The sequence below is a fragment of the Mobula birostris genome, chromosome 3 (genome assembly GCF_030028105.1).
Source record: "Mobula birostris isolate sMobBir1 chromosome 3, sMobBir1.hap1, whole genome shotgun sequence".
Lineage (NCBI taxonomy): Eukaryota > Metazoa > Chordata > Chondrichthyes > Myliobatiformes > Myliobatidae > Mobula > Mobula birostris.
The window spans coordinates 58,744,113-58,768,266 of NC_092372.1; the positions used below are offsets into that span (position 1 = coordinate 58,744,113).

Consider the following 24,154-nt stretch of genomic DNA (forward strand, 5'->3'; position numbering starts at 1 on the left):
CATATTTTTCTCTTATTTACCTTGTCCTTCAAGTAAGTAAGAGAAAAACGGGTTTTCACTATGAGTCTAATTGTTTACCTGGTAAGTAGCTTAAAACGCCTGCTTTATTTTGGGTTACAACAGCTGTTAGATTGTACAAGTTATCTCCCTAATTTGTATAACCTTAAGAAATCTAGTGAAGTCACAAGATACTGCAGATGCTGGGATCTGGAGCAAGAACAAACAAGATCTGTTCTGTCTATGTAGAATCATAGCATCAGAGGCATAATGCCAGAGTAACTCAGCAAGATAGGCAGTATCTAAGGAGGGGAATAAACAGTCAACGTTTCGGTCTGAGGCCTTTCATCAGTGAACATCACCATTCTTTATCCCTGTAATCTCCTCTTCCCTAAATCGATCGAGAACGTGTTCCTCCCACACTGCTTGTCTGCATAGACTCTTCACTCACCTTACAAAATTTCGCCATCATTCTATCTTTAAGGCACTTTTTGAAGCCACCCTCCCGCCCTGTTGTCCTAGTTGTTGCCCAAATGCCTTCAACGAGTCTTCCTTTTGAGTCAACTTGAATGAGACTGTGCACTACTCGAGAATACTTTACTGTATTAAAAGGAACTATGTGCACAAAAAAATTAATAGTTTTATCTTAGATTACAGCACGCAGTTGTATTTTTCTTCCAAACAAATAGGTGCGTGCTATACTAAAACGATGAGGTGAACGTCGCCGCCCTCCTCGCTTGCTGGGTGCCAGGGCCCGGCCTGGCGTGAACCGGCCCGGCCTGGCGTGAACCCGCCCAGCACGTGCCGGCCAGCCCCGGCGGGCACAGCCGCTTTCGCACATGCGCTGTTGCGGGGGCGGGGAAGCCCGTTTCGATTCCCCATTGCCGAGCGTTACCCCGCGGCGCATGCGCGTAGTCGGTGGGCTATGGAGAGGGTGGGTTGAGTGGCGGGGAGGAGAGGAGGGCTGTTTGGTCGGTGTGAACGGAGCCGGTGTTATGGGAGGGCTGAAGGCGGCCCGGGTGGTGCGCAGGACAGTGCTGCTACCCACTATGTTGACGTTCGGTGTGATCGTGGCGTCGGGCGGGCTGTTGCTGATGATCCAGAAGGGCATGCTGGCTGAGGTGGACACCATGAGTAGCCATACATACGGAGCCAGGAGCCGGTCCCGCAGCAGCACCAACTCCAGGCCCAGCTCCGGTGGCGGACAGGACTGGAAGGGGGGACTGGACCCGGATTACCAGGTGGGAAGCTCATCAGAGGAGACCACCATTAGTTAATATAAGACGGTTCCGACTGCTGGCGGTCGCTGTTTGTCAGGCACAGGGCCATCTTGAAGTCGCTGTTCGGAGTTACTTTTCTCTTAAACCCACCCTCTGTGTGCGGCCTGAATCACAGCAACGCAACCCAGAATTTCTAAAATCAAATCATTAAAACAAAGCAAAAGCGCAAATCAATAGATGCTGTACAAATAATAGATATATGAAATAGCTGAAAGAATCTTTAACTTTTAAAAGCGATTTGCTTTCTGGATGATTTTGCACAACTTTCCTGACAATCTTGGATTATTTTCCCCATGTATATAGGGAGCAATCCTATCTGCACCTATCAGTAAATTGACAAAGTCTACCTTTAACCTCACCTAGTACAGTTTGACTGTCAAGCTCCTCTGTGATTGTATGTTTTCCTCCAGTTTGGCTGCCGCAATACCATGAGTTATTTCAATTGTAACAAATAAGTGGTTAAAAAAATTCAAAGGCATGTCGGCATTCATATGGTGAATATGTTGTGATCTTGGGATGTCTCCCAATAACCTTTGAAAATTGCAAGCAATGAACTTAGAGGAGATGACTTGTTAGTGATCATTTACTGAGAAAGTTGTTAATTTGTTAACTGTGGGTAAGCCGCAGTACAGAAATCCACAAGATTTCTTTTGTTTTTGAAAGAACTATTTTTCAGAAAAATTTCAACCTGTTTGGAAACAATCAGCATTGTGTTGCTTGGTCTCTTGCAAATGGAATTTGTGGCCAGTGCTTACATTGTGTGGTCTACCATGACTTTAGTGTTCTTGCTGAAGAATGACAGCAACTTTAACACTGAGTTCTACTTGCTATTATCAGTGGTGCCAGCTATTATTAGTAAATGACTTTTTACTTTTTACTAATAATTTATCTGATTATGTCAAGTGGGATGGAATGGTTGATTTAGAGAGATATGGACCAAATGTGGGCAAATGGCTTAGATGACAATCTTGGTCAGTGTGGACCAGTTGGTCCAAAGGGCCCATTTTTATGCTGTATGACTCCTCTGGGTGTAATTTTATGTGCTTTTATGTATCTATGGTGTTTTGATTTCAGTAAATTGTGCTGAATATTATTTTGGTGAAGGTTTTGCAAGTAACTATAATGGTGACCGTGATATTTTGCATCAATTTGTGCCAGGTGGCAGCTGGAGATGGTCGCAAATCTTTGTGATTTTTCCGCTAATCTTTGTTACTTATCTGAAGAGTGGATTACATATCACATTTGTTAAGGGGGAAAATAATTAATGTTTTCAGGCTGATGACCTTTCATCAGAACTGGGAAAAGTGTGTAATAATTTGGTTTTAAAAAAATTGGCAAAGTTAATCCAAACAAGAATGAGGGAATGTACATCAGGAAGTCAAATTCTAGTGGGACATATAGAATAAATGACAGCAACCACAGAAGAATTGATGTGCAGAGAGACTATAAGATATAGGAGCAGAATTAGGGCACTTGGCTCACTGGCCGTGCTCCACTGTTCCATCATGGCTAACATATTATCCCTCTTAACTCCATTTTTCAGCCTTTAATCCCGTGGTCTTTGACATCCTTATTAATCAAAAATCTATCAACCTCCACTTTAAGTATATCCAATGACTTGGTCTCCACAGTCCTCTGTGGCAATGAATTCCAAAGATTCACCATTTATAGAACTTCCTCCTCATCTCCTTAAGTTGCAAGTTCATAGCTCCTGAAAATGATGACATGGGTGGAGAGGTTAGTAAAAAGGGAGATTTGGAATGACCCAGTTGTTCAAAGCATTAGTTGGACTGTACTTGGAATATTGTGTACAATTCTGATTGTCAAACTGGAAAGAATGATGTGAAACCTATAGAGAGGGGGAGAATGTGCAGAAAAGATTTATTGGGAACCCTGATGACAGGTCTCTGCCTGAAATGTCGACTATTTACTCTTTTCCATTGATACTGCCTGGCCTGCTGTGTTCCTCCAGCATTTTCTGTGTGTTACTTGGATTTCCAGCATGTGCAGATTTTCTCATGTTTGAGATTCATCGGTTTGTTGCCTTGAATGAAGAGCTAACATTTTGAGGAGAGATTAGATTTGCCTAGTTTATCCTCACTGGGACATAGGCTGAGGGATGATCTTTTCTCTTTTAAAGTGAGAGAGAACTTTAAAAGAGATCTGAGGAGTACCTTTTTCAGAGGATGGTGGTTATCTTAAACTGTCAGAGAAGATGGTAAAAGCAAGTATAACTAAAAAGCATTAGGACAGGTATTTAGATAGGAAGGACACAGAAGGATACTGGCCTAAGGCTTTATGGAAGTCATTTACTAGGAAATTGCCATTTTAATTCCACTTCACATTCCCACACTGATATGACTGTCCATGACCACCTCCAATGCTCGGTCAGCCAAATGAAAATGAGAGGAACGGCAGCTGTTATTCTGCCTGGGTATTTTCCAAACTGGCAGTATGCATGACATCAAATTATCAAACTTCCAGTAACTGCTGCCTCTGACCCTTTCCTCTTTTTTTCCCTCTCCTGAGCCACTTCATCTATCTATTGCCACACACTCCTCCCACTGCCTTCCCTCCCCACCCCTCTCCCTAAATTCCATGCTCCACTCTCCTCTCCTATACCAGGACTGGTTTAGGGCATCATTAGTGTAGGTATGACAGATGGGTCAATTCCTGTGCTGCACTATTCTATCTTCTGTTAGAGCAGGTACTGTAAACGGAATTAGTGCAGTTGGGCATCTTGAATGAGATCTGAAAGGGCCTATTATTGCACTGAAAGGTTCTGTTCTCATTCATCTCTTCTATTACCCCTGAAGACAAATTGACTATTAGCAAGTCCTCACCCAAACCACACTACAATATTAAGCTCTTTCACTAGTAATCAGTATTTTTTCAAATGTGTGAAATGTTGGAAATGATATTGCGTTATTGTCCTTCTCTGATGGCACATAAAGTATGGTATGGATATCCACTTCAGCCTGGCTAGTCATTCAACTAGCTGATCTATCTCAGTCCTACACACCTCTTCTCCATCAGATATTCTGCCAACAACATGGTTGTCATCAGTGAATTTCTAGATGGAGTTTGAGCTGTGCCTAGCCGCAGAGTGAGTGAAATGACAGCAATATAAAGTCATTATTCAGGTCATCCTAGTAAAGATCAAAATAAAGAGACGGAGGTACGTTGGAGGAGGAAATGTAAATAGTAAAAGAGGGATTAATTGATTAACTATTTTATCCTGATCTAGTTCATGTGGATGAATTGTCAATAGTTTAGAGAATATTGGAGATGGAGAACGCACCAGAGGACCAAAGGCTAGTGCACCTCTAGATATGCAAATTGCGAGACCGGAGTTTTGGGACATCATCCAGTGCCCTCATTTGTCGTCTTCGGTGATTTGTGGGGTCTAAAACTCAGAAGTCGTGGCCTGATAGCTCGAGCCCTGACTCTGCGAGTCCACTGGGCAAGTCAAAGACCTAATGTCTGTAAATCTGTGAGTCTACTGGAGGTCGGACGCAGGCTGTCCTGCAGTTGGAAGACTATGTGTGGGTGTTGATGGGATAGAGGGATGGGACTTGTTTTGCTGTTGTTGTTTTGTTGCTTTTTGTGTTCTATGTTCTGATGAGCATTGTGGGTGTTATGTTGGTGCTAGTGTGTCAAGCAGGCTTCCCTAGCATGTCCTTGGGTTGCGTTGGTTGTTAATACAAATTGCATATTTCACTGTATATTTTGATGTACATTTGATAAATGAATCTGAAGGACACATGTTCTATCAAACTTACTGAATTCCTTTTGAAGTAACAGAAAGGGCAGACATTTTGTACTCACTATGTTGTTACAGTAGATATTATTATGACTACAGTTCAATTTCTATGGATTCTATTACCTGTCCTGCATCTCCAAATCTTCTGAGTACAAATGAGACAAAAATAAAACAAGACAATGTTGCACGTTCAGTAGGTTCGTAATTTCTATAGAAAGGACTTAGTAATGTCTTATAGCTAAAGTTTAGTGTTTGAGACCTTTTGTCAGAACTGTTAAAGAAATTGAGTTGCTTTTCAGTAGCAGAAGTAGGGAGAAAGAGTGAAACGAAGTCATTATCTCTGTGGTCATACCAAATGAATTGATTTGATTTTTAGAATTCGATTTAGAACTGGTACATTGCTAATACCAGAACTTTGGATATGTTTAGCAGGGCAGACTATACTATGGAAAAAGGAAAACCTAGCCAATTTCATAGATGTCTGGCTGAAATGGCCAGTTTTGATACTGACAGAAAGAAAGATTGTACTTGAAATTGCAGAGTTCTTTTATTAATCCAGTTGGCTGCAATATGATCATACGGAAGATGAGGTGTTCGGCAAGCTTGAGCTTGTTTCAACAGTGTAGGAGGCTCAGACAGGTCAGAGTGGGATGGAAAATTAATGTGGCAGGAAATTAGAAAGCTGTTTTACTCCTGTATAATCAATGCTAGTCCTCCGTAAATAGAAACGTGCAATCTGCTTGGTTTTTTTTGTCTCCAATGTAGAAGAAATCCTGTGAGCATCAATTCAATTTTGAGAAAGGGCAAGTGAATCGTGGATGGTGGAAAAGAAAAAGGTGAACAAATGAGGACTGCAAATCCTGCAGTTGCATGGGAGAATGCTGTGAGGTGTGAAAATGTTGGTGGGACAGAAGAATAGAGTAATTTACCTTAAATGCAGGAAGAAATATGTCTGGTGGTAGTCTTGTTTGAGCTGGCAGAAATTGTAAAGGATAATTTGTTGAATGAGGAAGGGTGGACCAGGGGAACTTTTCTTGGTGTCCAGGAGGAAGATCTGGTGAGGGTTGCAGAAATGTAAGAAATAAGTGAGATACATTCAAGGGGTCAGTCAAGTATGGTGGAGGGATAGCAACAGTTCAAGGTGAAGGAAGGAATTTCATAGTGGAACATCAGAAACTGGCAGGTGGAGGAATTGGGCAGCTGAATCGGTAGGAGTTAAAGCTGACATGATGTGGTCACCTCTGAGATCATTTTGCTTGTATCCACTTCCACACACAATTTGAACAATGGAATTTTGAAATACTATTCAAATGTAACACCCTGATTAAGATTTTACTGCTAATGTTGTTGAGTATTTCATTTAATGGCTTTCCGTAGAAACAGTGTGTTCTGCTGGTAGTGTTTGGGTTACCATTAAAGATGAGGGGTTGTGATGTTCATGCTTAGGAACGTCACGTGATCCAATCAGGATGGTGGAATAGGAAAAAGGTTCCAGAGAACGCTGGGTGGAAAGGTTTTGTGACATTCTCTGAGGTGTTTCAAGATCTTTTTTTGGTGGGAGATGGAGAGAGAAGCAGCTTGAGGGAACTGGCCATAGGAATTGATCCAAAGGGAATGTGCAATTTGATGAAGTCCAAGAGAGGGAATCTTACTGGTGATCGGTGAATAGGAGTTGGCGCTGTGAGTACATCGGACACACCGGCTTTTGGAAGATTTGAGATCCAACCTGTGCACTTTTGACTTTTAATTATGATGGCTCTTTTGTTTTTTTTTCTTTAATAATGGTTTGGTTAAGTTAACATTGATAAATATGCTTTCTTTATAATTGTATGTGGTGTACAGTCCGTTATTTCTTGCCGACAGGCAATTACAGAGGGCAATAATTACACAGTATTCACACAAATGGGGGTTTCGGTGGGCAAGACATCCCAACCTTTCTAGTTTGGTGGGACCCAAGTCATATCAACCCTAGGCAGCATCTATAGGAAGAGGTACAGTCGACGTTTCGGGCCGAGACCCTTAGTCAGGACTAACTGAAAGAAGAGATAGTAAGAGATTCATCAACCGTCTTGACTTCACCGCACCTTGTTCCCATTCCAACCTCACTCCTTCCGAACGCTCTGCCTTCCACTCCCTCTGCACTAATCCTAACCTTACTGTAAAACCTGCCGATAACGGGGGTGCTGTTGTAGTCTGGCGTACTGACCTCTACCTCCTTTTATTTACCCCTCGATCATGACCCCACTAAGGAGCATCAGGCCATTGTCTCCCATACCATCACCAACTTTATCCACTCAGGGGATCTCCTGTCCACTGCTACCAGCCATATAGTTCCCACACCCCGCACTTCCCGTTTTTACCTCCTACCCAAGATCCACAAACCTGCCTGTCCAGGTAGACCCATTGTCTCAGCTTGCTTCTGCCCCACCGAACTTATTTCTGCATAGCTTGACACTGTTTTATCCCCCCTTGTTCAATCCCTTCCGACCTATGTTCGTGACACTCCTCATGCCCTGAATTTTTTCGATGATTTAAGTTCCCTGGCCCCCACTGCTTTATTTTCACCGTGGATGTCCAGTCCCTATATACTTCCATCCCCCACCAGGAAGGTCTTAAAGCTCTCCGCTTCTTTTTGGATTCCAGACCTAACCAGTTCTCCTCTACCATCACTCTGCTCTGTCTAGCAGAATTAGTCCTTGCTCTTAATAATTTCTCCTTTGGCTCCTCCCACTTGCTCCAAACCAAAGGTGTAGCCATGGGCACCTGTTGGCTTTGTGGAACAATCCATGTTCCAAGCCTATACTGGTATATGTCCCCCCCACTTTTCCTTCGCTACATCGACGACTGCGTTGGCGCTGCTTCCTGCACACATGCTGAGCTCGTTGACTTCATTAACTTTGCCTCCAACTTTCACCCTGCCCTCAAGTTTACCTGGTCCATTTCCGACACCTTCCTCCCCTTTCTTGATCTTTCTGTCTCTATCTCTGGAGACAGCTTATCTACTGATGTCTCCTATAAGCCTACGGACTCTCACAGCTAACTGGACTATTCCTCTCCTCGCCCTGTCTCTTGCAAAAATGCCATCCCCTTCTCGCAATTCCTCCGTCTCCGCCGCATCTGCTCTCAGGGTGAGGCTTTTCATTCTAGAAGGAAGGAGATGTCCTTTTTTAAAGAAAGGGGCTTCCCTTCCTCCACCATCAACTCTGCTCTCAAACGCATCTCTGCCATTTCACGCTCATCTGCTCTCTCCCCATCCTCCTGCCACCCCACTAGGAATAGGGTTCCCCTTGTCCTCACCTACCACCCCACCAGCCTCCGGGTCCGACATATAATTCTCCATAACTTCCAAGGGGATCCCACCACTAAGCACATCTTCTCCCCGCCCCCCCCCCCCCCCCGCTTTCCGCAGGGATTGCTCCCTCCGGGTCCAACATATAATTCTCCGTAACTTCTGCCACCTCCAATGAGATGCCACCACTAAGCACATCTTTCCCTTCCCCCCTCGCTCTGCTTTCCACAGGGATCACTCCCTACGCGACTCCCTTGTCCATTCGTTCTGTCCATTCATTCCACCCATCCCTTCCCACCGATCTCCCTCCCGGCACTTATCCTTGTAAGCGGAACAAGTGCTACACATGCCCTTACACTTTCTCCCTCACCACCATTCAGGGCCCCAGACAGTCCTTCCAGGTGAGGCGACACTTCACCTGTGAGTCGGCTGGGGTGATATACTGCGTCCGGTGCTCCCGATGCAGCCTTCTATATATTGGCGAGACCCAACGCAGACTGGGAGATCGTTTTGCTGAACACCTACGCTCTGTCCGCCAGAGAAAGTAGGATCTCCCAGTGGCCACACATTTTAATTCCACATCCCATTCCCATTCTGATATGTCTATCCACGGCCTCCTCTATTGTCAAGATGAAGCCACACTCAGGTTGTAGGAACAACACCTTATATTCCGTCTAGGTAGCCTCCAACCTGATGGCATGAACATTGACTTCTCTAACTTCAGTTAATGCCCCACCTCCCCTTCATACCCCATCCGTTATTTATTTATTATTATTATTAATTTTATTTTTTCTCTCTCCTTTTTCTCCCTCTGTCCCTCTGACTATACACCTTGCCCATCCTCTGGGTCCCCCCCCCCCGGCTTTTCTTTCCTCCCTGGATGTCCTGTCCCATGATCCTCTCATATCCCCTTTGCCAATCACCTGTCCAGCTGTTGGCTCCATCCCTCCCCCTCCTGTCTTCTCCTATCATTGTGGATCTCCCCCTCCCCCTCCCACTTTCAAATCTCTTACTAGCTCTTCTTTCAGTTAGTCCTGACAAAGGGTCTCGGCTCGAAACGTGCTGCCTGGCCTGCTGCGTTCGCCAGCAATTTTTATGTGTTGCTTGAAATTCCAGCATCTACAGATTTCCTCATGTGTGGAGCATAAAGTCAGCATAGATCAATGGAGCTGAATCACATGTATTGGTGGGGAAATTGCATCGCATTGGAAAATGAGTTCCGGGAATTCAGGGAAATTAAAACACTTTATTTCCAAATTGCCGTATTGTAAAAAACATTGGAATTCAAGGGTGCTCTTCTGAAGTTTTTAAACCAAATTTATAATGCAGTTTTAAAATGAACCCTCCTTTCAGCCTACAATCTAGATACTGTATCCAAAGAGGATCCCATGGTCTCTACAAAATAACTAGATTTCAGTTCAAGTGAAACGTTGGTAACTTACAAATTCTTTAGATCTGTCAAATGCACAAACAAAAGTTGAAAGGTCTAAAATTGTAGTACAATTTTCCTTTGAAAGTTATCTTGTATTTTATGAAGTTTAAGAGTGGGACTTAATCTCTGGTGCAGATTTTTGGAATCATTGTATTTTACTGCCAACAACAGCTACTTTTTCAGAGGTTTTTTCTTTCAGTTCGGACTAAGAATCAAAATGAAATTTCTGCAAATGACGCCTGACTGAGTGTTTATTGCATCTATGTTAAATTTGTTCATTGCTGAAACTAAATGTAGTTTCTCAATTTGTGCTGGCTAAATTCAACTAGCTCGCGTGAAACAGAAATTGAAGTTGTGATATTTGAATTATTCGGTAATCCACTGAAGAAATTTTATTTTTTTTGTCTGAGTTGCACTGTCACTTCAGTTGGTGCTGTACAAAAACAATCAAGAGGAGTATGACAACATGTGCAATACTCAACAAATATGTTGTGCAATTAATATGAATAACACACTATCTCACATCGGGATAACATTAAATTCTGTTTCACAATGTGTAAATCAAATACTTTAATGTTGTTACTGCTATCATGTTCTAAAATAAGACCGTTGTAGCCACAGGTCAAGGTAGTACAATGAGTCAGTTAATATGGTTTTAGTCATGTTAGTTGAAGGATTTAATGTTGGCCATTATTCTGAAAGCACTATTAGGCTCTTTTGAATAATATGGATTATTTTAAGTCCTCCTGAGGCAGCAGATGTGGCCTCTATTTAATGTCAAAGATGGAACCTACAGCTGCAGTCTGCAGTTATTCCTTGATTTCTGAAATTTAATTTACAAACTTTTTCTATCATTCTATTGACTCTTGAGCATATATGCCCTCAGTTTACAAACTTTGTAACAAAATGCATGCAGTCTTGCAACATAATGCATTTTGTACTTAGAGCCACATAATTTTATCACTTTCAGTATTATGAAAGGTTATGGAGCTTTGCAAGTATTATTAGGATCTGTCAGTTTATTCTTTGCATCTATCAACGTGGCTTCAGAAGGACCTGGCAGTTCTGAGGATTACAACTCTTCTAAGAAGTCAGTGCAAGCTATAATTAACAGAATTTAAAAAAAAAGATGGGTATTGTAAATTTTTACAGTACCCACTGTGCAAGTAATGCTTAGAAACATGAGGAAAAAATAGTGTTATCAGTGATGCTCCGGGAAGGGCATTGTTTTATGGAGAAGTGGGAAAAGTATGGTTAAAAGATCATAATCAAATGTGTACCTGAATTTGATGATTCAGAGGAAGAGCAATCTGAGGAAAAAAATTGAGATGGACAGTTGGTCTTCTGATTGCATTGAATGGAATCGATTTTGGTTTTGAATAACATGCAAGCTTGTCTAATAGTTACTCTGTACGGAAGACAGTAAGTGCAGTTACCATGGTGGTGTAAAATTTTCTCAATGACATTAGGTGACTCCTCAAGAAAGATGACTTTTCTACTCATGTTTTTCATATGGATAGGACTGGGTTTTTTTTGGAAGGGAATACCCATGTACATGTGCATGTATATGTTGGGGAATGAGAAAACTGCTGACCTCAGGGCATCTAAAGGTTGTATTGCTCTTTTCCTTGAGTGACTATAAGCTTAAGCTTTTTAAGTAGTCAAAGGGGCACTATAAGTTTGACATTTTAAAAAAATGGATGTTTAGCATTGACATTAAGTAAGGTAACAAAACATTGCTTGGCGTCATTGCCCCAAAACACTTAAGAGGAGTTCATGAATGTGACTTGCAGGTAGTTTTTGATTCTTGCATTACTTCATTGTTGCAAACTGTGGTCCGGGGTACCTCCCTACATTTAAGGCTAATTATCTGCAGCAAATAACATGGCATGTAATCATTAGAAGCGGACAGCAACGACAAACCAACCTTTTGAGAAATATAGAAAAGGAATAATGTTTAGACGTACATTGGGTACTTTGTGCTCTGTGGGATGACATAACTCCTGCAACAATGAGTAGTGCATGGAGGAGATTTATGGTCTCTGTGAATGCACATCTCCTGCATATTGACAAGTCTAAAAATCTCCCAGACAATATAGTCAATTTTTTAAATCCAGCCCTAGGTGTCATGAGGAAGAATTCAGAGTAAGAGCCGGATGAATATCTGTTTGAACTTTGAGCAACAGAGGTCACTAGGAGCATAAGGGCATTGATCTAACACCATAGCTCCAAATTTTAAAAATAAGCTTAACGATGTTCTACTTCAGAAAGTATTGTCTTTGAAGAGCCACTATATGGTGCGCAGCATTAGATTGTTGCTTTACTTTGCTCAAAGGATCGCATGAAAAAGGAGAGTTTTCCAAATTTTCAATGACACTCTATCCTCTTCAGTAGCCACCCAGGAATTATTGCAGGATCAAGTTGGAGAAATCTCACTTGCAAATTCAAATAAAAGATTCATTGCCCCTTCCTCTGCCTCTTTCCGTCACATCCCATCCCACCTCTACCATTCCACTGCCAGGCAAAACTAGCAGATACAACAGTTCTGTTTAAAACAACACACATCAAAATTGCTGGTGAACGCAGCAGGCCAGGCAGCATCTCTAGGAAGAGGTACAGTCGACGTTTCAGGCCGAGACCCTGAAACGTCGACTGTACCTCTTCCTAGAGATACTGCCTGGCCTGCTACGTTCACCAGCAACTTTGACGTTTGTTGCTTGAATTTCCAGCATCTGCAGAATTCCTCGCGTTTCAGTTCTGTTTAAAAGTCTGGTAGAATATGGAGGGATAGGGAACATGTGCAGACAAAAGCAAATTAGTTTAATTTGGTATTGTTTGGTACAGATGTTGTAACCGAAGGGCGTGTTTCATATTCTGTGTTTTACTACCAGGTGTACTTTTAATATGAAGGTGCAAGAAATGAGATGGCACTTCGCAGTACACTTATGGTAATGTTAATCCCCAATTGCTTATCAAGAAGCTGCCTCAGATTATGCTTTTCTGCCCTTTGAGGAAGAGTCCCAAAGACTTACAGGCCTCAACTCTTTTTTTAGATTTTTGTTTGCCTCATCTTTGCCTTAAGTAGGCAAGCCCATAATCTGAGACAGTGGCTTTTGAGATTCTTCTGCAAGAATTTCTCTACATCCAGTTCTTGAGGACCTTCAGGATCTTCAATGTTCCACTTGGTAAATACCTGAAAGGATGTGTTTTATTATTTCGAACTTTACAATATCACTGTAAGAATTATTATTTTGGACGCTCGTGATTTGCCTTTTTTTTTAAAAAAAAGACTAATACATAGGAGCAGAATTAGGCAATTTGGTCCATTGTTTGGTCTGCCATTCAATCATGTCTGATTTATTTACCCTCTCAACCCTTTTCTCCTGTCTTTTCCCTGTAACCTTTGACACCATACTAATTAAGAACCTATCAGCTTCTGTTTTAAATATACCCAATGACTTCGCTTCCATTGTTGTTTGTGCCATAGATTCACCATCCTCTGGCTAAAGAAATTCCTCCTCGTCTTTGTTCTAAAGGGGTGTTCTTGTATTCTGAACCTGTGCCCCCTGGTCATGGACTACCCCACTATTGGAATCTTCCTCTGTATATCCACTCTATGTAGTCTTTCATTAGTCCAGCAAGTACAAGCCCAAGCCATCAAATGCTTCTCGTTTGTTAAACCTTTCATTGCCAGGATCATTCTTGTAAACCTCATCTGGAGCCTCTCCAATGCCAGTACATCTTTTTGGATATGTGGCCCAAAACTGTCACATTACTTGAAATGTGATCTGACAATGCTTTGTAAGTCCTCATTTCATTCTTGCTTTTATATTTTAATCCTCTTGAAATTAATGTTAATATTGCATTTCACTTCCTTACTACCAACTCAACGTACAAGGATTCCCAAGTCCTTTTGCACCTCCAATTATGAATTAGACTACTCATTTAGAAAATAAGTCTATGCCTTTATTTCCTGAGCCAATTTGCGTGACCGTGCACTTTGCTACACTGTATTTTATCTGCTATTTATTTGCTCATTTACCTAATATCTTCAAGTCTTGCTTCCTCAACACTGCCTGCCTCTCCACCTATTTGTGTATCATCTGCAAACTTGGCCAGAAAGCCATCAAGGTCATATAACATGAAAAGTAGTGGACCCAACACTGACCTCCTCTGGAACACTATCAGCCAACCAGAAAAGGCCCCCTTTAATCCCACTTCTTTGTCTTCTGCCAGTCAGCCAATCTTCTATCCATGCTATTATCTTTCCTATAATACCATGGGCTCTAGTTTACAGCAGCATCATGTGAGGCACCTTGTCAAAGGGCTTCTGAAAATCCAAATAAACTACGTCCGTTGACTCTTTTGTTTACCGTCTGTTATTTTCTCAAAGCATTCCAGCAGATTTGTCAGACAAGATTTCCCTTGGAAGAAATTGTACTGATTTCAGCCTGTTCCGTTGTGTGCCTCCAAGTACCCTAAAACTTCATTCTTAATTATGGAATCTAACATCTTGCCAAACACTGAAGACGGCTAACTGGCCTATAATTTGTCTTTTTCCTCCCTCCCTCCTTAAGGAGTGGAGTAACATTTGCAATTTAACGGTACTCCAAAAACACTCCAAAATCTAGTAATTCTTTAAAGATCACTAGTAATGCCTGTACGTTCTCTTCATCTATCTCTTTCAGATCGCTGGGTGTGGTTCACTTGGTTCATGTGACGTATTTACCCTCAGATCCTTCAGCTTCCCAAGCACTTCTTGGTAATAGCAGCTACACTCACTTCTGCCCCTTGACACTCGAATTTCTGGCATACGGCTGGTATCATCCGCAGTGAAGAATTGTGTAAAATACTTATTCAATTTGTCTGCCATTTCTTTGTCCCCCATTTCTACCTCTCTGGCATAATTTGCCAGGGTATCATATTACAGTGGAGTAAAGGGAATTAGAGGAACACGAGAAAGGAGTTAGCCAGAATGGATTGGAAAAGAACACTGGGAGAGGTAATGGCAGAGCAGCAGTGGCAGAATTTCTGGAAGCAATTTGGAAGGCAGAGAATATATACATCCCAAAGAGGAAGAATTATTCTGAAGGCAAGATCACAGAAAACCATCGCTGACGAGGGAAGTCAAAGGCAACATAAAAGCCAAAGAGAGGGTATATAATAGAGCAAATATTAGTGGGAAGTTAGAGGATTGGGAAGCTTTTAAAAACCAACGGAAGGCAACTAAAGAGTCATTAAGATAAACATAGAATATGAAAGAAAGCTAGCTAGTAATATTAAAAAGGCTACCAAAAGTTTCTTCAGATAAATGAAGTGTAAAAGAGAGGCAAGAGTGGATATCAGACCGCTGTAATGATGCTGCAGAGGTAATGTGGGACAAGAAAATGGCAGATGAACTGAATAAGGATTTTGCATCAGTGTACAGCGCCGTTTCTCAACCTTTTTGCCCTTGAGGAACCCTTGAAATAATTTTTTTTTTATTTTTTATTTTTATTTGGATAAGGAGTTCACAAGTATCATGAACTTTTTTTACATGTATAACCTTTTCCTTTTTTTTAATATATGTATAAAACTATAGTTATTTGTACATTTCTAAGTACACAATAAGATGATATAAAAAGAAATTAGACACTTAAATAGATAATTATGTGCTGTTGAAATTCTACTCTATTAGGCTAAGTAATGATATTAGTTGTTAAGAAAAATAGTAATAATAGTGGATTAATAATAATTTCCATATATCTCTTCTGGACCATTTCTTTCTGGTCCAAAATGTTGTATGTAAGCCTATGTAACTACCATTGTAGGTGTTTATATCCTAACTTGTTCATGTTTGCTCCTACCCCCAAACATAATTATCCAATCCCTATGTACTTATTTACTTAATTTTATCATTTTTTATCCCTTTCCCAAATCTATTCCTTTACTTGTGTTAATTCTCCATTTTCCAAAAAAAAACAAAAACAGTAAACATTTAGACCAGGGGTGCTTACGTTAGCAATATTACTGTGTTGATGAGAAGAGCAGTATAAATCATTAGGAGAGTCATCTAAAGTCTGCTCGCTTTGGGGTTATATATTCAATCCATTTATTTCAAATTTGATAAAATTTTTCTTTTTGAATTCTCAGGGAGTAAGTCATCTTTTCCATTTTAAATATTTCCAAGATAATTCCATGCCAATCTTCTAATGTAGGTGGTATTAGATTTAGCCACTTTCTAGTGATTGATTTCTTACTTGCCACTAAAAGGGCCTGCAGCAACTTTATATCTTTCTTCTGTTCAAGAAACAGTACATGCCTCAAATAGAGCGTCTCAAAGTTCAGAGGTATCTGGGTCTTAAGTACCTTAACTAATGTTCTATGAATACCATTCCAATATAAACTTAATTTAGGACAATCCCAGAAAATATGGAAATGATTTCCCTCCTTGGAGCCGCACCTTCTCCAACACGTTACGTTTGTGTCTTTATATTTTTCCTGATATGGGGTCTTGAAGTATCTTATAATATTTTTCCAACAATGTTCTCTCCAAGTCAAAGAGTTAGTCGAAGACCACTGAAAGCTGCATATTTTCCCCCAAGCCTCCTCTGAAAGTACCAACCCCGCTTCTTTCTCCCACTTCTCTTTAATATACAATGTGTTTACATTTTTAGCAAGGGGGAGTGCATTATATAATCGAGAAACTGATTTACTTGGTATTGAACTGTAAGCCGAATTCAGGATCTTGAAAAATTCTAATTCTCCTGTTGATAAGTCTGTATATCTACAACTCTGGTTAACATAGTGTCGTACTTGAAGGTACCTAAAAAAGTCATTGTGTTCTAGGCCATGTTTGTCCTGCAGGAATTGGAAACTTTGTAATACTCTTTTATCTATAAGTGAGAGGTAGGTTGTAAGACCTTTCTTTATCCATAATTCAAATCTTTTATCTCCTCTGTTGGGAAGGAATTCGTTATCATATGCACACCATCTGAAAAGTTTTAACATGTTATTGATTCCACATGAATTAACCACCTTATGCCATACTTTTAATGTAAGATTTATCCAGCTGTTTTTAAACTTTTCCAATTGGGCCATCAATCCTTTGTCAGCTGTTGAGGCCTGTAGAGGAAAACTGTCAACCAATCCAAATTCTATTTCCTTCCATCTAGCCTTATATTCCCTATTACACCAATATAACAGGGGGGGTTATCTGTGAAGTATAAAAATAATTTCTCAAGCAAGGAAGTACCATACTTCCTCCTTCCTTCCCTAACTGTAAGGTGTTATATCAAATTCTAGGTTTCTTTCCTTGCCAGATAAAGCGGGAAATCCATTTGTCCCATTCCCTGAATTGATTATCATCCACCTCCGCAGGTAAAGTCTGGAAAAGATAGAGTAACCGAGGGAGAATATTCATTTTCATGGTATTTGTCCTTGAATTTAAACTTAAAAAGGGGATAAGATTCCATCTATGTATATCTGCTTTTATCTCTGAAATTAATGGCCCATAATTTACCTGTGACAGTGTTGAAAGATCCTTCGGCAGGGTTATTCCTAAATATTTTAATGATTTAGCTTCCCACTTAAAATCATATGTATCCTGCAGTTTTTTGGATGGTGTATAATTTAGGGACATAACCTGCATTTTCTTTACATTTATTTTATAACCTGATATTTTCCCAAAGTCATCCAACAGTGTAAACAATCCTGTAAATGATTTTTCTGGTTCACTCAGATAGACTAAAACATAATCTGCGAATAACGCCACCTTCTGTTCAATCCCTGCCACCTTGATACCTTTTACAATTTCGCTCTGTCTTATTAGTTGGGTAAGTGGTTCAATGTATAGTGCAAAAAGGAGAGGAGAAATTGGGCATCCCTGTCTAGTGCCTCTCTCTAAAATAATGGAGTCAGAGAGGTCCCCATTTATCTTAATTCGAGCCGTAGGGCTGTCATATAAAGTCTGGATTACTTTAATAAACTTTTCTTGAAAGCCGAATGTCTTGAAATAATTTTCAGGTCTCAGGGAACCCCTGCGTAAAAATGATTATATCTACAGCTCACAGTACATTAGTGTGATCAGTAAATTTTAGATGTAATAATCCAAAAATAATTGTCAATGCTCTTTTGAGTAGAGAATGAATTTTCAGTCGACCTTTCTTGGAAAAAATAACAGGTAGTTAAGCTTAGCTTACCTTTCTTGAAATTAGTCTTTCTTTCCCTTTCATAAATTTTTAAAACCCATAAGACAAACATAATAAATTTCTGTTACTTAACTGGCTTAAGCCAAAATGGAATTTAATTTTTCTATAGGTAGGCTAGGTAGATTTAATTCAAATAAAGGTTGTAAATTTATTTTAATTAGTGCTATTTACAACATGAAAATTCATTGACAATGTTGAATAGTAAAGTTACTAAAAACCATAAGCCAAAGCAATTTCAATTAAAATATAGTCTAAGAAACCAATTTTATATAAAACTTGGAAAAAGCATTTTCTTACTCAAATATAGGCTAGCATGTGAAACCTGTGCTTGCCTTTTACTGCACAAATACTCAATTCTGGGTTGAACTAGTGATAAGCGCACACTGATTTCACCTTCAACTGAAATGAGACTATTTCTATTCTTGTTCTTGATGCTGTTAAACAAGAAAAAGCTTACTCACATATGTAAGAAGTTGAAAACTGCAGCAAAATGTTCATTGCTTTCCTTTGAATGGCAGAATATTCTTCTTTTACAGATATCCAGAACTTGTCAGTAAATCTCACCTTGAGTGCATGATCAGACTGCAGCTCACAAAGTTCTTCCTCTTGTCAAAGTCAAGTTCTCTGGCTGAGAATAGCCTACCATCCTCCTCTCTGTGCAGTACAGTGCTCACGAATTATCAATAGCCTCCCCTATCTCATGTCAAAATCTGAGAATGGACTCAACCAAATAGACATGGTCCTACCTCTAACGAGATTGCTAACGGGGCTGCTCGGTCGCTGCCCACCACTGAGAGTACTAGCATCGTACCAAGTTCCAAAAACTGTTTATTATTTTTAAATCACAATGTCATGGAACTCTGGCTGAGAAACTCTGGTCTACACTGTGGAAGACACGAGCAGTATGATGGAAGTTCCAGGTATTGGGAGTCATTAAGTTACCATAACTAGAGAGAAGGTTCTTGAAACTGAAAGGTCTGAATATAGATAAGTCACCTGGACCAGATGGTGTACACCTCAGAGTTCTGAAAGATGTAGCTGAAAAGATCATGGAGGCATTAGTAATGATCTTTCAAGAATCACTAGATTCTGGAGTGGTTCTGGAAGACAGGGAAGTTGCATATGTCACACATGAAGCTGGTTAACAAGCTACGAGTCCATGGTATTACAGGAAAGACTTTAGCATAGATAAAGCAGTGGCTGACTGGCTGGAGGCGAAGACTGGGAATAAAGGGAACCTTTTCTGGTTGGCTGCCAGTTGCTAGTGGTGTTTCACAAGGGTTTGTGTTTGGACCAATTTGTTTTACGTTATATGTCAATGATTTGGGTAATGGAATTCAACAGTTCATTATACTGTCAAAATATGCATGTATCATACAACTTTGATATTTGTCTACTCCAGATAGTCATTAAACACAGAAAAACCATGGGCATTGATCAAAGAAAAGACATTAACTCCTGCCCCCCCCCCCCAAAACCGGCATGAAAAAGAAAAGAAACAGAACTTGCAGACCCCAAAGTTCCCCCCTCACCCACAGTAAAAAAAAAACAGCCACACCAACAATTAACGACCCTCTGCACATAACAATCCCCAACTCCCTTACACACAGAAAAGAACAGCAACAGTAGCACCAAATGCTCTATCCCCCCACCACCCTTCACAGAAAAAATTAACATCACCCACCCACCAATTATCCACAAGAAAACACCAAAAAATTGGAAACCAATATAAAGTACAGTCCAATAATCACATAAATTTTAGGATATGGGAAACATGTTTTCGCTGCATATGCAGAGAGCAGCTACATAAATGCAGTCCTTTCCATAGAGAGTGACCACCAACCCAGCTTTCTTACAAAGATTGCAGATTATATGAAGATAGGTGGAGGGGCAGGTAGTGTTGAAGAAGCAGAAAGGGCTACAGAAGGACTTGGGGAAAATCAGGAGAATGGGCAATGAAATGGCGGATGGATACAGTTCGGAAAGTGTATTGTCATGCACTTTGGTAGAAGAAATGGAAGGGCTGACTATTTTCTAAATGAAGAGAAAATACAAAAAACTGAAGGGCAAAGGGACTTGGGAGTCCTTGTGCGGGATTCCCTAAAGGTTCATTTGCAGGTTGAGTCTATGGTGAGGAAGATAAATGTGATGTGAGCGTTAATTTCAAGAGGACTAGAATGTAAAAGCAAGGATGTAATGTTGAGAGTTTATGAAGCACCGCTGAGACCTCACTTGGAATATTATGAGTAGTTTTGTGCTGCTAATCATGGAAAGGAGAGGGCTCAAAGGAGGATTACAAAAATGTTTCCAGGATTGAATGGCTTGTCATATGAAGAGTGTTTGATGGCTCTAGACCTGTAATTTAGAATTCAGAAGAATGCGGGGTATCCTCATTGAAAGCTAGTGATTGGTGAAAGGCTTTGATAGAGTGGATGTGGAGAGGATGTTTCCTATGATGGGAGTATCTAAGACCAGAAGACACAGCCTCAGAATAGAGGGGCATTGTTTTAGACTGGAGATGAGTAATTTAGCCAGAGAGTAGTGAATCTGGAATTCTTTGCCAAAGGCAGCTGTGGAGGCCAAGTCTTTATATATATTTAAGGCAGAAGTTGATAGGTTCTTGATTGGTCAGGGCATGAAGGGATACAAGGCGTGAGGTGGGAAGGTGGGAAAAGCAGATTTTAAGGCTGAGAGGAAAACGGGATCATCCATGATGAAATGGTGGAGTAGACTTGATGGGCCAAATGGCCTAATTCTGCTTCTATAATCTTATGGTCTTTTACTCCTTATATACTCGGTGTCCACTTTATTAGGTACACCTGTAACCTTGTTAATGCAAATATTTAATCAGCCAATCATACATGGTCAAGAGGTTCAGTTGTTGTACATACCAAACATCAGAATGGGGAAGTGACTTTGACTAATACTAACAATCATTCCACACTCAATGTTTCAAGAACAGTTTCTTCCCCTCAGTCATCAGATTTCTGAATGGACAATGAATACTACCTCAGTATTTCTTTTTCCTCTCTTGCATTACTTATTTAATTTAATATACTTATTTATTGTAATTTATAGTTTTTGTTATGTATTGCAATGTACTGCTGCCACAAAACAACACATTTCACGATATATGCCAGTGATGTTAAACCTGATTTTTGATAGTACCAGGCAGAGTGGTTTGAGTGTCTTGGAACCTGCTGATGTCCTGGGATTTTCACGCACAACAGTTTCACAAGTCTACTGAGAATGGTACCAAACTATGCAGTGAGCAGCATTTCTGTGGGCGAGAATGCTTTGTTTATGACAGAAAACAGCCAGACTGGTTCAAGTGGACAGGAAGGTGACAGTAACTGAAACACCACACCTTACAACAGTGGTGTGCAGAAGACCACAAATAGGAGATACCCAGGAAAGTGGCCACCAAGTGTATATCTGAAGGGTCTTTTTACTCTTGCAGTTCCTTAATTCTACCCACAAAGATTCTACTTCTCCTGATTCCATGTCACTTCTTTCTAAGGATTTGATTTTTTTTAAACCAACAAATGTACCCCACCATCTCTGCCAACCTGTCTGTGTATCTTTGGATGTTAAGCTCTTGGTGACTTCAACCATGGCTCTGTGATACCTGCAAAGTCAACTCTGCCAGTTTCTAGCTATGTTACAAGATCATCCACCTTACTTCATATACTAAGTTTTTGTTTGAACTGTGGAGGTGTTGCTTTAACTGAATCTTGAGCACTGAATACAATGTTTTCATTTTGATATTTAAGGAAAATTTGTGAGTTTTTGCTAAATGTTTTCCAAGGAACAAGCTACTTTTACAAACTGAGTATTCACGAGGTAGTGAAGTGTCAGCATAGCTTAACTACTCTATTTTGTATATGGTTGGGGGGAGGGACAGGGAGAATATTCTATTCTTGTATCACCCCAATTTCATTTATTTTTCAACTCTTAGATTATTCAAGAGATTCGGAACAGGACTATACAGAGTGTTTGTAAACAGAAGACAATGCCACATGGTATTTTGGATTTGACCTCATCCCAACGACGGACTTTGCTGAAACACATTCTAGTTAATGATGAATACAAGTTCTTATACTGTTATGTGCCCAAAGTTGCATGCTCTAACTGGAAACGTGTTATTAAAGTTCTGAGTGGTGTGTTGGATAATGTACACGTGCAGATCAAAATGGACCACAAAAATGACTTGGTCTTCCTTGGAGATTTAAAGAACAATGAGATCAAATACAGGCTGAAACATTACTACAAGTTTATGTTTGTTCGAGACCCAATGGAACGATTGTTGTCAGCTTACAGAAATAAGTTTGGAGAAGTGGTGGAATACCAAAGGAGGTACGGAATGGAGATAGTGAGAAGATATAGGAAAAGCATTGGACAGTCGAAGGGAGATGATGTTACATTTTCAGAATTTCTTCAGTATTTGGTGGATGAAGATGTAGAGACAATGAATGAACATTGGATGCCAGTTTACAATCTCTGTCAACCATGTGCTGTGACGTATGACTACATTGGTTCTTATGAACGATTGCATAGTGATGCACACCATGTACTTCAAAATATTGGGGCCACAGACAGTGTTGAGTTTCCTGAAAGACAAGCATGGTATAAACCTGTCACAAAGGAGATCTTGCATTACTATCTATGCAAAGTACCTCAAGAACTTCTGCATGAACTTCTACCAAAGTATATTCTGGATTTTTCATTGTATGCATATCCTCTCCCAAATGTTACACGTGAATATTGCAGGCATTAAGAGCAATGTCTCTCTTGATGGCTAAGAATGCTTGGCCATTTATTTTCTAAATGATACTGGTTGTATTATTGATATTCTTTGTGGCATTCTATTGTTGCTTTTGTTTGTTTATGTATGCATATAACATTGGCGTGATGGACTTCCCCAAAACCTCTTTTTTGCTTTTCAGCTCCCCCCCGCCAAAAAAGTGTATGACTTGAATATTTTCTGTGTTAAATTTTTAATTCAAATTAACTTGTGTAATTTCTCCAGAATCAGTATTTCAGTAACTGTTTTTGTTTTGCATGACAATTTGAGACACTTTAAAAGATGTTTTTCAAGCTATTTTCATACATCTGTTTTTACTGGGCTGTGTTCCTTTTTCTCTTGAGCTATGTTCCTTTTTCTCCTAACTTGTTTAGTTTCTTTACTCTTAAAAGATTCTTCTATTCTGCTTTTCAGAAACTGCATAATGTTTTTCCCAGCGTGTGGATGTAATTCCACTATCGGGGAGCCCACTGATCACATAGGTATAGACTGCTTTAGTTTATTTTTTAAAAACTCTATAACTTGAGTAAATTTGCTTTGCAGTTGCTTGTTGTGAGGCCAGACTGGAACCTCACACCACCTCTTGCTGATTAGTTGACAGAATGTTACTTCAGCAGTGGGAAATTCTCAACTGTAACAATGGCAGTACCATAAAATCTTACAGAACAAGCAGAGTTTCCCCCAGCACCTGACTGCTGTCTTTGAGCTGCTTGTTTTTATTTTAAAGGAGCAGGGCTCAATTTTTGAATCAATGGAATTTCTTACACTTGATAACTTTGTAATAGTAGAATGACAGATGCTCGAATGTTGCATTAGAAATTGTTCTTGATCACCTTGTAAATATATGGATTTTATGCATATTTTAAAAACTGTACATAGATTTCACCAGGCTTATGATGTTATTTTGTTAATTGTATGGAACACATTTTACTTTGCCTTCCACAGAAGTGGCAGATCTATTGTATGTATTGTATAAATTCTAAAGGCATAAGTAGCTTGGAAATGAATGAGTTCATTAGGAACTGGTACAATTGATAGAACATTTTTTTAAAAAGGTATATTTCATTTAAATCAAATAAAATATTTCCACCTTGACTGCTATTTTTTTTCCTTGTGTTATATTAAAAGCCCAAATATTTAATTAAAAGTCAGTATTATGACAGGATTTGTTGCTACAACTTATGGCTGTACCTTATCACCATCTCATAAAGCAATCAATGTACTTTGCTTGGGTATTGGCTGAATCCAGTGACAATCATGTTATTTGCCAAGCACCCAATTTATATCTATAGGAAGAGAATTAAAAAAACAGAGGGATTGGTTGAATCTGCAAGTGGCCAAGCCAAGGATACAAGAATACAATGCACAGTTTGGTTTCCATTTCATAAGGGTACTGGTGA

The 24,154-nt window shown here is 40.0% G+C and overlaps 1 protein-coding gene across 1 annotated transcript; it reads left to right on the plus strand.

The window, feature by feature from the left end:
* Positions 1 to 930: 930 nt before the first annotated feature.
* On the plus strand, positions 931 to 23,833 carry chst14 (carbohydrate (N-acetylgalactosamine 4-0) sulfotransferase 14). Its single transcript, XM_072251828.1, has 2 exons — positions 931 to 1,238; positions 21,909 to 23,833. The coding sequence occupies exons 1-2, from the start codon at positions 993 to 995 to the stop codon at positions 22,725 to 22,727; spliced, it is 1,065 nt and encodes a 354-aa protein (XP_072107929.1). The 5' UTR covers positions 931 to 992; the 3' UTR covers positions 22,728 to 23,833.
* The last annotated feature ends 321 nt before the right edge of the window (positions 23,834 to 24,154 follow it).